Source organism: Lissotriton vulgaris, chromosome 3_1 (assembly GCF_964263255.1).
Source record: "Lissotriton vulgaris chromosome 3_1, aLisVul1.2, whole genome shotgun sequence".
NCBI classification, from domain to species: domain Eukaryota; kingdom Metazoa; phylum Chordata; class Amphibia; order Caudata; family Salamandridae; genus Lissotriton; species Lissotriton vulgaris.
Window position 1 is genome coordinate 703,737,421 of NC_141689.1, and position 12,003 is coordinate 703,749,423.

Sequence of the window (12,003 nt, forward strand, 5' to 3'; positions counted from 1 at the left end):
ATCAGGTGCTACAGCAATAACAAGAGCTGAATAATTATCTGGGCTTGCCTGTGTGAGCACTGCAGCGTCCCGGAGTATAAAGTGCGCGGAGGGCCGTCTGCCGCGCCAAGATTTCCTGAAATGTTAAAATCGCTAAACTGGGAGCCCTTCCAGCATTAACGCTGCCCAGTTAGAATGAAATAAGGCCCGGAGCCCTCCAGTGGCAGGTCTAATGTTGTCTTTGTTAATTATGAATTACGGGTAAATATGGAGAACTCGCAGAGGTCACGGCTGTCGACGGCATGGTTTCTGAAGAAGGATTCTTACCAGGGTATTTTTCGTTCCAATCTGATGCTCTGTTTATGCATACACAAGTGTGCGAGAGGTACAGAAAAGCGGCATTTTGTGTTTTTAGAGGGCAGTGGTATTTATATTTGCGTGTTGTATTCCTCTTGTTAGCACTGCCCGCTTTATCGCTGCACTGTTTTTTATGCGACATGGAACAGCTCACAGCACAGCTGTACCAATTCCAGGCACTGGGCAGGAAAACACGTTCACGTTGATGATATGCACTGGCTTCCATCTTGGCCACAGACCCCTACAATAAGATCAATGTTGGTTTATATGGCTGAGGGTGTGTTATAGGTATAATATGTGTCCTGTTGTCTTCATACTTGTATGTGGATTGGTCCCCAATGCCTGGCCATGGTAGATGCACTCACATTGTCCCCTTGTGTTATGTAACCAGGGTTTCTTTCTCATAAAGTGCTTCAGGGTTGAGTTTGTGGCTGTGCTATATAAAAGTGCCCCAAAAAGTACAGTGGATTGTTTTTCCAGAGCGTTTTTATTAAGAAGTCAGAAGAGAAAATACATCCAGTTAAATATCTGAAAGAGTAATATCCCCATGATAAAATGAGTGCCATTGAGTTGGGTAACAATTAACATCTGTTATTCAGTGCTGAGAGACCTATGGGTGAACGTGCGCTTTACAGATACACATTATGTTATGTTATGTTACTTAGAAGCCTGTAGGCTGCACAACTTGACACTGATGTCACAGGATGAATCTTTTTTATATATGATCCTAGGCCTGTGGTTCTTTATGATTAAGTCTATGTGTTTGGTTGACACACCTACATTTTGTTGTATTTGCTTTTCAGCATCTACAGAAAGTGAATAATATGTTTTTTAATTGCTGCTAGTTTGCGACTTATTTAGTTGTTAAATAAAAAACATCTGTGAAGTACTCATAAATGCATTGTATCTCGAAGTCTGTTACGAAGCTCTGTGGTTCTACTGAATAAGCAGCTACCTATGTTATATGAAATCTCTTTATTAATGTAATAACTGCACTTTCACAATTGCTTTATTAACCTTCCTTCTTTCTCAAATTTGCTTGAAAATGCACCATTTGTGCACTCTTTTTTCAAAATTTTCTCGGGGGGGGGGGGGGGGGGGGGGGACCCCGAACCCACTTTGGGTTGGTCATTCTCACTCGCTGCGCTACAATATGATATCCATTTTACGCCCACCACTTTGAAATGTCACCAGCCACATGCCCCCGGATGTTCAACAATTTATTATGGTTTGGGTGCACACAGATACCCCATCACCGGTAACAGTAAGAAGTGTCTGGGTGTAACCCAGTACAAATAAAAGCAAGAATGGTTTGGGTGCAAAGCAAAAACTGTGGTTTGAGTTGCAGAATCGCTGCCCCATCACCAGGGACTGTAAGAATAGATTGAGATGCACTGAACATGCCCCAGCTCAAGTAACATTAGGGCAAAACATAACACCTAGAAGAAGTAACAGAAAGTTACAGAAGGTGCAACCTCACATCCCCTGCGTTCTAAATCCAAGGATAACACTCAAACTTATGCTATAATTGCATTACCAATGCATGCAGACAGCAGTTCAGCATAGTAAAATAAATATGCTAACTTGGCATTTGAAACGCATGCACTAAGCATAGCAGAAATAATTAGGTATTAAATCATGAATAGCACAGAAAAATATGCTAACATGGCATTACAACAAACTCAAAAAGGCACTGAATGCCGCTATAGGAGAGCGTTTTAATTATATGTACAGGACTCTGAGCAGCCTCATAGAGCAAGTTAACATATGGAAAGAAGATTGAAGCAAATCACCAGCTCAGTCCCTCTGAGCAAAAGATGACGAAGGAAATTATTTGAAATGTTGATCAGTAAATGGTTGATTACAGTATCCCTGAAAGGGGCAAAATGGCACTATGCCAGATGGAAAGATAACACACTTTTTGGATGATAGAGGGGTAACGCGCAGTGAGGAGACACACGAAGAGCAGGTGTAATAAAGGAACGTGCAACCTTACAACATCCTCAAGAGCAGTGATGGAAAGCAAGTTGGGAGATGCGGCACCAGTAAGATAAGCCACATCATAATGAGGAGTCTGCCAACGAATGCAGTTAGCGCTCTAAACCTTCTTCGAGCGCAATTGATGTTTTATGTAAAAGTGTGGTAGGAGAACGCCACAAAACGAAAAGACATATGCAAGCGCAGAACTCCACACCCTGCATTGTAATGTTGTGTCGAGTGTACAGAATGGACGACAGACTTCTCGTTGGCTGAAGAAAGCTTAGGCAGTAAATAACCAGAATGATGCACGAGTGGGCATAATTGAAAAGATGCGCCAAGCACATTCTTTAAATCACGGGCCCACCAGAAAGACAACTGGCAGCTGCAACACTTAGCACGTGCCAGGAGAGGAGCGCCAGCAAGAGCGCAGTGTTTTAAAAAAAAAATGTAATGACACCTTATAGCACCACGCGGGGGCCCCAAAAGAAATGATGCTGGGCCTACCGGTCATAAAGTCCACAGGTACCAAAGGTCAAACTCACCAATCCGCCCAGTCTCGCTGCCCGAGCAGGTCGACATCACCTAGGAGGCTAAAGAAATTGTCCCAAAGGGCCCCGGACTCACCTCCTACAACACCAACGCTGCCTACAGCCACAAGGGTGCAATGCGGTGCCGAGAGGTTAGCGTGTCCACAAAGCACGGTGGACACCGCCAGTACAATCCTCCTTCCATCAGCCACATAACCTCTGCCCCACCCGGAGCACCAGCTGCCCGTCGGCTTAGCAGGCCGCCCAGGCCTCCAGCAAATTTGTTGGGCTCGACCAGTCTGCGGGCCCACGACAAACAGCTGTCTCTTGCCCCCCACAAGCTGGGAAAACAGGCGGCACTCCGGTGGCCGCAGCCACCGCACTCAAATGGCCCAGGGATACCAAGCAGTCCCAACAAGGGGGCTGGTTGGCCCAGACAAAGGCCCCTCCTGGGTTGCACTCACCGCCTAATTCGACGCCTGCGATGTGGACGACCCGGCGAGTCTGGACAGGCATGGCTGGTGGAAAAGAGGACACCAGGAGGGGCGGGGGAGGTAAATATACCCTCCCCCACCTCGGCACACCGGATGTGATGTCCTTGGTGCACCACAGCGAGCGGACTCCCAGCAGGAGCCCCAACCACTAGAGAGGGGTGGGTTAGTGCCTCACTGGCACTAAAGAGCTGCCCTTTTAGGGTGGCCCCCTTTGGGGGCCGTGGGCAGCCACATTCCACATTCCAAAATCAGAGTACTTTGACCTTCCCCAGGGTGACAACAAACAGATGTTCATTCTTATATGTACCAAAATCGCAAAGCACACCGCATCGGAACGTGGGTTAGTGTGAATAAATAATGTATTTTTGAGAAAAAGCTGTGAGAAACAAAAATTAGATTTTGTGACTTAATGTCCGCTCCATCTCTCACAGTACTCCTGGGTCTTCCCCGCCCTCACCTGCTCCAGGATGAGGTCAGAGGTGAAGTGCCTGGAACAAGTCTACATTACAGGGAACAGCAGCGACACAGGTTGTGCTGCCTAAAGTGTGTGTGCAATGGGCCGGGAGAAATGGAGCAAAACACTTGCTGAAAACATTGCCGCCACTTAGTGTACCTTTAAGCGCTGCAAAAGGCAGCTCTGCCTAAGAGTACGGAGATTCTCCCCGAGCATCTCAGTATCTGAAGCTGAAACTCGTGGCGCACCGGACACAGGAGCTGGACTAGCTCGGTGCAGCAAAGAGATCCCACAATGTCAAACTGAAACGAGAGAATTAGAAAACAAGAAAAACACGCGTCCCCCATATTACAACATACTGCTCGGCATGCTGGGCTGCACCAATTGTAAACAAGCATTGGTCAATGCAAGAAATGTGCTGTAGCCAGTAGAACTAGAGGAAAAGTAAGTGTAAGCACAAGAACCAGTTATATGCCAGGAAAGAGAGGTGGAGCGACATGTAAACCCTTTGCAAGCCATACCTGAAAAAAACAAGCCCAATCACACTTAAAAGGAAGCCCAAACTAAGCAAATATCCTACTAGAAAAGCCCAAATGACGGTTTAGATCAAAACGTGCCAAAAGCATAATAAATAAATACCATCAACGGAGCAGGAGCCATGGTGGGCGAGACAGCATAAAAAAGGCAGCAGTATCACAACTGTGGCATTAAGAGGAGGTGCGAGGAAGAATGCTATATTTGAATGTAAGCAGCTAGGGCGATGAAGCTAAACACAGACAAACAGTAACCGAGCAGGAAACTAAGAAAGAAGTATTCCCCCACAGAAAAGATAAAGAACCACAGTGGACTGAGACAGTACTAAGTCCCTGCTCTGTGGTGGGAACAGAAGAGAACAAGCATTGGCATAGCCAATAGGTCTCGCCTTTGGGATCTTATATGTGCTTAGCCATGCAACAGTTAATCTTGTTGCACCAGGGATATTGTGATGCATAACTAAACACTTATAAGGTCCCAAAGGCGAGACCTATTGGCTATGCCAATGCATGCATCTTTATGCTGTGGTGTTTTATTGCTGTATTATGGGCTTGCCACGCTTGTCAAATATATACACACAATGCTGCATGATTTGCAAATGTCATTAAAAGTTGTGGTTCTAGCTCAAACCCATAAAATATTGCCTACAATTTTACAAATGGTTACAAATCCAGCCCCTGGCGCTTCACAACAGTTAGCATCCTGTATTTCGCCTGTTCATTACTGAATTCAGGCATAAAAGTGGTGACAATTTTGCCGAGATGTTGTTATTATCTCTAAGTGATGGAGCAAGAGAAATGGTTGTCTGCAGAAGTACACAAACCCTTACATAGCTAAAGGTAATTAAAACAGGGTGGAAACAAGTATTCCTTTGTTGAAAATAAATCTTTTACACTATTCGAGCAAACTGATGTTTAAGCTACGAACTGTGTTCCCCCCAAAAAGTAATTATTTGAACGGGGTACTTATAGGCACATTTCACGCGTTTGATGCTTCGATTCCTAAAGCGCCTTTCCAAGAGAGGCACTGTGGCTAAATCGACCCGGAGGTATTGGAGCGCTTTACATGAGCACTAGCTTCATCACACACGGACACATTCACTTTTGTAGGTACAGGGAGTTCAGGTGATTTGCCCAGAATCACAGGACGTTGAGCCGACTTCGAGGATCGAGTCTAGTTCCCCAGTATCAAAGGCGACAGCTTTGGTCATTACGCCACAATCTCTTGCATAATATCACGTAAAGAACAATACTGTGTAGCAGGACTGTTGTTGATAAGAGCAGTTCATAAAATTACAATCCTCTGTGTCCATGCAAAGGAAAATCATTGTATTGAAATTGCTGGGATAAAAATATATTGAGCGGAGCCCGTACAGTGAGTTTGGCTCATTAAAAACACAGTTGGACCAATAGATGGAGATGGGTTATATAATGAAGATTACAGAGATATTTTGATATTTACCACTCGTCATCATGAGGCCGTTCTTTACCCAGCTCCCGCGCATCTTCTTAGTCATGGGTGCGCTGATGCAGTCCTCTCGAGTCTATTCTTGGCACACTCTGAGCGCCACAATCTAACGGCAACAGAGGCTGGGGATCCCCTGTGCACTGAAAGGGACATTACCACCTACTATGAAAAGGACGTCATCGAGTCCCCGTTTGCATCTGCTCTACACCCACAATGGAGACTCCTTTGTGCAGGTGGAAAGCAAAAGTGAAAGAGACTCGGGCGAGACAGTCATATTGTTTTATTCGATCAGGTTTCCGTTTCCCCTTTGAGGGCTAGCGTCTGTGGGGTGTTGTGTGGCCGAGATCACACAGAGCGTTTCCCTTGCGGGAGTGAGCAGGGGCACCATCCAAAGCTCGCTTCTGCAAGGGAATCGCCAAACGTGCACGCTTTGCTATTGAAAGCAATGCAACGCGTGCACGTTTTTCGCCAAAATAGCGAATCGATTACAAGAGGTCCCCTACGCAGCACATGCGCGCTGCGTAGGCGAGACCTAAAAATGGAGTGACAAAGAGGCAGGACTGACCACTAGCAAGCAAGGATTTTTAAAGGACACTGATATAGACAAATGAAAAGCAGTGGCAAAAAAAGGGACGGACTTGATGCACACAGACCTAAAAAAAGAATGCTTAGTTCAAGCAGAGAGTGGAATGCAAGCGGTGTGCTGACACAATGGCTGCCACTCGCATCTTACCAGAAAACACCATTGAAGTGCTGAGGCATGTAGGAGGTGGTAACTAAGTCAGTTTGTATCATTAAAAAAGAAAAAAACTTATAGTGAGGCCCAAGGGTATGAGCAGGAATGTGATTACAGTTTCAATGCGTGGCTTTTCTGTCAGGAGGATGCGAGCGGCTCGGTAATAAAATGGCAGCTGCCCACAAATCAGCAATACTCTGCAGCACTTGAATATAAAGGAAGCTACGGAAAGTCCAACCTCGACACTGCCTCGTTACGGAAGTCAGTAGAAGTCCAACGGTATGTTCCAAGGAGGTAGACATATGCTGAAAGTGGCTTTTAACGAGTTATAAGCTCCGCGTTGCTTTGGAGCTTCACAGGTCCGCCACCATCTTGCACGTGCCTAATTGTGGATATTTTTTTTCTTAAAACTCTTCTGTAACATGTAGGCTTCTTCACTTATTCAAAAAGTAGAGTAAAACAATCATTTCCAATGTTGTTCCCCAAAGTAAGTGAGAGGCAGAAATGTAGTTAAAGCAAAGAAGAGAAGGAATAAATGGTATTTCTAATTTGAGTAGATTTATTTTGAATGTGAGGTGCGAGAGAATTTATGATCTTATTTTACTTTCCAACACAACATTTTTTTTTTACATCTCGTGCTACTGTGAACTGTGCTACTTGGAGTGGAACGCTCTTGTCCCCGTCCAAACAGAGAAAAGCAAGTCTCTGGTGAACATTAAAGAGCTACAAAGTACGGACAGGATCTGTAAAGATTAAATAGGCGTGTGCAGTTTTCTTTTCACTAGATATGTTCTTACTTTAGGGATCAGTAACGATCAAAATGCCATTTATAGTTAATATAGTGCTGTTCTGCTATACTATTAGTAACGTATTTTCTGTCCCATGAACTTCTCCACACTGTGTAATCTCTATTGTTAATAATGAACCTGATTTATTTTTGTTGCCTGGTTTTTGTAAGAAATGTTTTTGAATGAGTGAATTTTATAAGAATATGATTATCATTATGGTGTGCTGCATTGATGGTTATGGTTGTAGCGATGGTTATTAGTGTGGTAAACCAATTTTAAAATGTATGCATTAAATGTTTATTTTGACAGAAAGAAGACAAGAAATCAGTGAGTTTTCCCTCACTTCTCAGTCACATGACATCATCGTTCTTAAATTATCCAGTCATCCCGATGGCAACCTCTTCAGATATGGGTATCTCTGAACTGTTAAGAGATTTCTCTCCTTTCTCTTCACCATTTCCTTGTGATGTGCACTTGCTTAATTTGAGAACTTTACAAGCAAAGGTAAGTCCAGGAATACCCGTGTCCTATATTACTTTATACTACCATGTGTGCAATTTCTTGGAGAGCATTACAGATGGCATGGAATTAATGTTTAATAATTAGGGTTAATTCTGGTATTTCAATAGTTTATTGGCCCTATGTCAATGTAGATATGAGTGATTATTTCCACAAAGGTCTGCTGAAAAACTCACGTTGATGTGACTAGATACATTCAATTGTCATATCAAACTGCTTTCAAATTCAGATTTTCAGTAGCATATATTTCCAACGGCGAGTAAAAAGTAGTGTTGTTATTGAGGTTCTGCTTGTTTATAAACCATGTCAAAGGCCGAGTGGTTTGTAAATGTCACCAGAACTTGAGGTGGCAATATAGGACCATAGTACTGATGTTACCAGTAATATAATTTGGATATTAAATGTTTTTTTAGGTAGTTAATTCGAAAAAGCTATTTTTTTCAACCAACAGTTAACCCCTTAATTGCTGAGGCATTTCCACCCGATGCTGAGCCCTTTTTTAGGTATTTTAGGTATTTTGCGCCTAGGCCTCTGTATCTTTTTTTACCACTTAAGGTGCCCACGCCAACTTTGCGTCCTTTTTTCCCAGCATTATGGGTATTGTAAAGGTACCCAGGGTTTGTGGATTCCATTGCGGAGGTCAGAGAAAATATTAAAAATATAGCAGAATTTTGGGTGTTTAGGGAAAGAAAGTGCCCTGCAAAAAAAGTGCCTGGTTTTGTTCCTAAAAATCACATCAATGAAAGATTTGCTGTACTAAAATCACCATATTTACAGCTTTCAGGAACATTCAGAGCTGTATAAATAAACATGTTGGTTGGAACAGTTTTGTCATTTTTTTCTCTAACAGGTAGCCAATGTTTCCTAATTTTTGTACTTTCACACTAGTTACATTTATGGTTATACAAACCTATACATTTATGAAAAGTAGACAACATTTTCAATTCAGCAACGGTTCATTTGTGTAATCCCTCACGGTTTTCCCAAATAAACTAACTGTTGAAATAAAAAAAATTTGAAAATGAGTAGGATTAACAGCGTTTATGACGTGTTTCTAATGTTTATCTGGAAAGTTTTGCGTAGCAGTACCCCTGCACGTCGGTAGGTGTCGTCTGCGGCTCCGCGTCTGTCGTCGGCGTCGTTGGTACCGGGATGACGTCGTCGGAGTACTTAGACGCCGCCCTCGCGCGCTGACGTCAGTTCTTCTTTTTTCCGCGCCAGCAAGCGCAGATCCAGTAAAAGTAGTACTTCTTAGTCAATTTTGACTAACTTTTTCGATCTCTTTTGGACCCTTTTTCGAGTCGATACAACTCTCAGTGCCGATAGGGATGCCCGGGTTCAAACCCTGTGCCGACTGTAACTGCCTGATGTCGGTTACCGACCCCCACCGTCGTTGCCTGTATTGCCTTGGGGCCGGCCACGATGACAAGTCGTGCCCGACTGCCGGGCCTTGATGTCGAAGGCTAGGCGAGACGGTCCCGTAAGTGCCTCGAGCTCCGGCAGTCGGCCCACGCCGTTCACCGTCCCGGTCTAGGAGGAGGTCGAGGGACCGGTCGCAGGGCCACAGTCATCACAGCTCGGCGAGTCGACACCACTCGTTGGGCTCCAAGTCCTCAGGTAAGAGGCACAAGAAGTCAAAGAGACAACACCGCTCTTCCGACTCCCCCCGACGCTCGCGCAATGCGGCTGGGGGTTCGGGCGACACCGCTCACGTGGCTCCGCCGCAGGTGCCGCGCCCAGCTCCATACCCGCTGGTCCCTAGGCTGAACGCGACGCTGGAGGAGACCAGCGCCTCCCTCGTGGCCATGCGGAATCGCTCCCCTCCGACGGGCCCTACGGAGGTGCCTCCGGGCCCTACAGAGGTGCCTCCAGGCCCCGTGGGTCTGTCTGCAAGCCCTAGCGGGCCGGTGGCTCCGGCCCCGGCGCCGTCGTAGCCTTTGGCCCCGGCGCCATCAACGACTCTGGTCCCGACGCCGCATGGCCCCACTGGATCCGAGTCCGGTTCCGGGTCGCCGCTGGCCGACCTTACGACCCCTCCACCGGCGCCGACCCCGAGGGTGTCGCCCTCGACACCGTCCCCGGACGACGACGTCCCCGGTCCCCCCCCCCTCGGTCCGGTTCCGGCATCGGACCGGCATTGCTCGATGCTGCATTCGACGCCGAGAGAAGAGCAATTCTTCTATGATCCGGCCCCATCCTTTGGACCTGACTATCAGGAGATGGGGGGCGAGGAGGATTCGGAGGGTTCTGAGGACCCTCTGGCACGGGAGTGCCAGTCGTATCAGGACTGGGCAGTTGAGGTAGGGGAGGCCAGTGGTGTGGATACTTCGCCCGACACTGGATTTGTCTTCCCTCCTACCGTGGCTATGGAGGAGGGGGCTGCTTACAGCGTGGTGTTGACGAGGGTGGCCAAGGCCTAGGCTCTTGAGCTCCCCGTCAAGCCGTGAGGACTAACCTCCTCACCAAGGTCCTCAAACCGCAGGCATGCTCTTCGGAGCCTCTACTGTCGTTTAATGAGGCCATTAATGAGGTTCTGTTGGGCACCTGGTCCAAGCCCGCTACAGGCCCCCCTGTAGATCGGAACATGGCCAGACGCCACCGCCTGGCCCTGGCAACCCTAGCTTCCTGTCCATCCACCCCACCCCACCCCAAGAGCCTGGTTATCCAGGCCTCTAACTCCCAGACCGCATTCCCGACTGCCCCTCCTGTTCAGGAATCCAAATGCTATGACCAGTTCGGTAAGAAGCTGTTCTTCCCACTTAGTTTGGGGTTGCGGTCGGTCAACACTGCTTGCCTTTTGGGCCGTTACACCCACTCTCTGTGGGACACGGTGGCGGACGTGCTGCCAGACTGCCCGGAGGAGGCTCGGGCAAAACTCGCTCAAGCCCTTGCGAAAGGGCGAGATGCAGCACAGTACTCTATTCGATGTGGGCTGGATACTACAGACTCGCTAGGCAGGGCGATTTCCACGACGGTGGCGGTTCGCCGCCACGCCTGGCTGAAGTCCGCCAACTTCTCGGCTGATGTCCATGACACTCTCATGGGCATGCCGTTTGACGGCCGTCGCCTCTTTGGCGACAAGGCGGACAGTGCGCTTGAGCGTTTCAAGGACTCCAAGGCTACAGCCAAGTCCTTGGGCTTGTCGGGCCAGCGCCAGCAAACTTCTGCCTTTCACTCCTTTCGTGGCCAAGGAAGGGCGCCCTCTCATGTCCTGACAGCCACGGGCGGCAGATGTGGTAACCGCCGTGGCAGTGCAAGGGGACAGCGGCGAGGCCGGTCCACATCCACCCCCTCAGCATCTGCCTCAAAGCCTTCCTAGTCCGAGCTTTCAGGCCCATTTGACACCAGTGGGGGGCAGGGTTCGCCATCACCTCCTCCACTGGCGCACCATCACATCGGACAGGTGGGTGCTGCAAATCGTCCGAAGGGGCTACTCCCTCCCCTTCGAGGCGACCCCTCCAGCCATGCCACCGCTGTACCACCGCGTGTCGGGCAACTTCTGCAAGAGGAAGTTACGGCCCTCTTTGCCAAGGGGGCCATCGAGCGCGTTCCTGGGCCAGAAGTAGGGTGTGGTTGTTACTCCCACTACTTTCTGGTTCCCAAGAAGGGCAAAGGGGGCCTGCGCCCTACCTTGGACCTGCGGAACATCAACAGCTTCCTCCGGAAGGAGAAGTTCAAGATGCTGACTTTGGCTCAGGTCTTAGCTGCCCTAGACCCCGGAGACTGGATGGTAGCGTTGAACTTGCAGGACCCATATTTTCACATCCCTGTCCTGCCGGCCCACCTGCGTTACCTGCAGTTCACGGGAGGCCACGAGCACTTTCAGTTTACCGTGCTCCCCTTCGGCCTTACCAGCACCCCTCGGGTGTTCACAAAAGTGAAGGTGGTGGTCGCAGTTCATCTGCGCAGATATGGGGTGTCAGTCTTCCCCTATCTCCAAGACTGGCTGTTGGAGGCGGGCTCGCCCCAGACAGTCGTCAGCCACCTCCAGACTACGGCCGACCTCCTGCACCTGCTGGGGTTCTCCATCAATGTGCCGAAGTCACACCTGTGTCCCTCTCAGAAGCTCCTTTTCATCGGAGCGGTTCTGGATTCGGCGCAGTTTCGGGTTTATCTGATTCCGATCTTTCAGCCTTTATCCCGAGTCTCGGTCAGGTTGACGCTGCAG

At 48.0% G+C, this 12,003-nt stretch overlaps 1 protein-coding gene across 1 annotated transcript in view; it reads left to right on the forward strand.

The window, feature by feature from the left end:
* MAN2A1 (mannosidase alpha class 2A member 1) overlaps positions 1-12,003 on the forward strand; it is a 1,326,430-nt gene that overhangs the window by 1,236,468 nt on the left and 77,959 nt on the right. Inside the window, exon 20 of the mRNA XM_086961008.1 lies at positions 7,626-7,820. Coding sequence (XP_086817134.1) covers positions 7,626-7,820 — 195 coding nt within the window. The remainder of the gene's footprint in view (positions 1-7,625; positions 7,821-12,003) is intronic.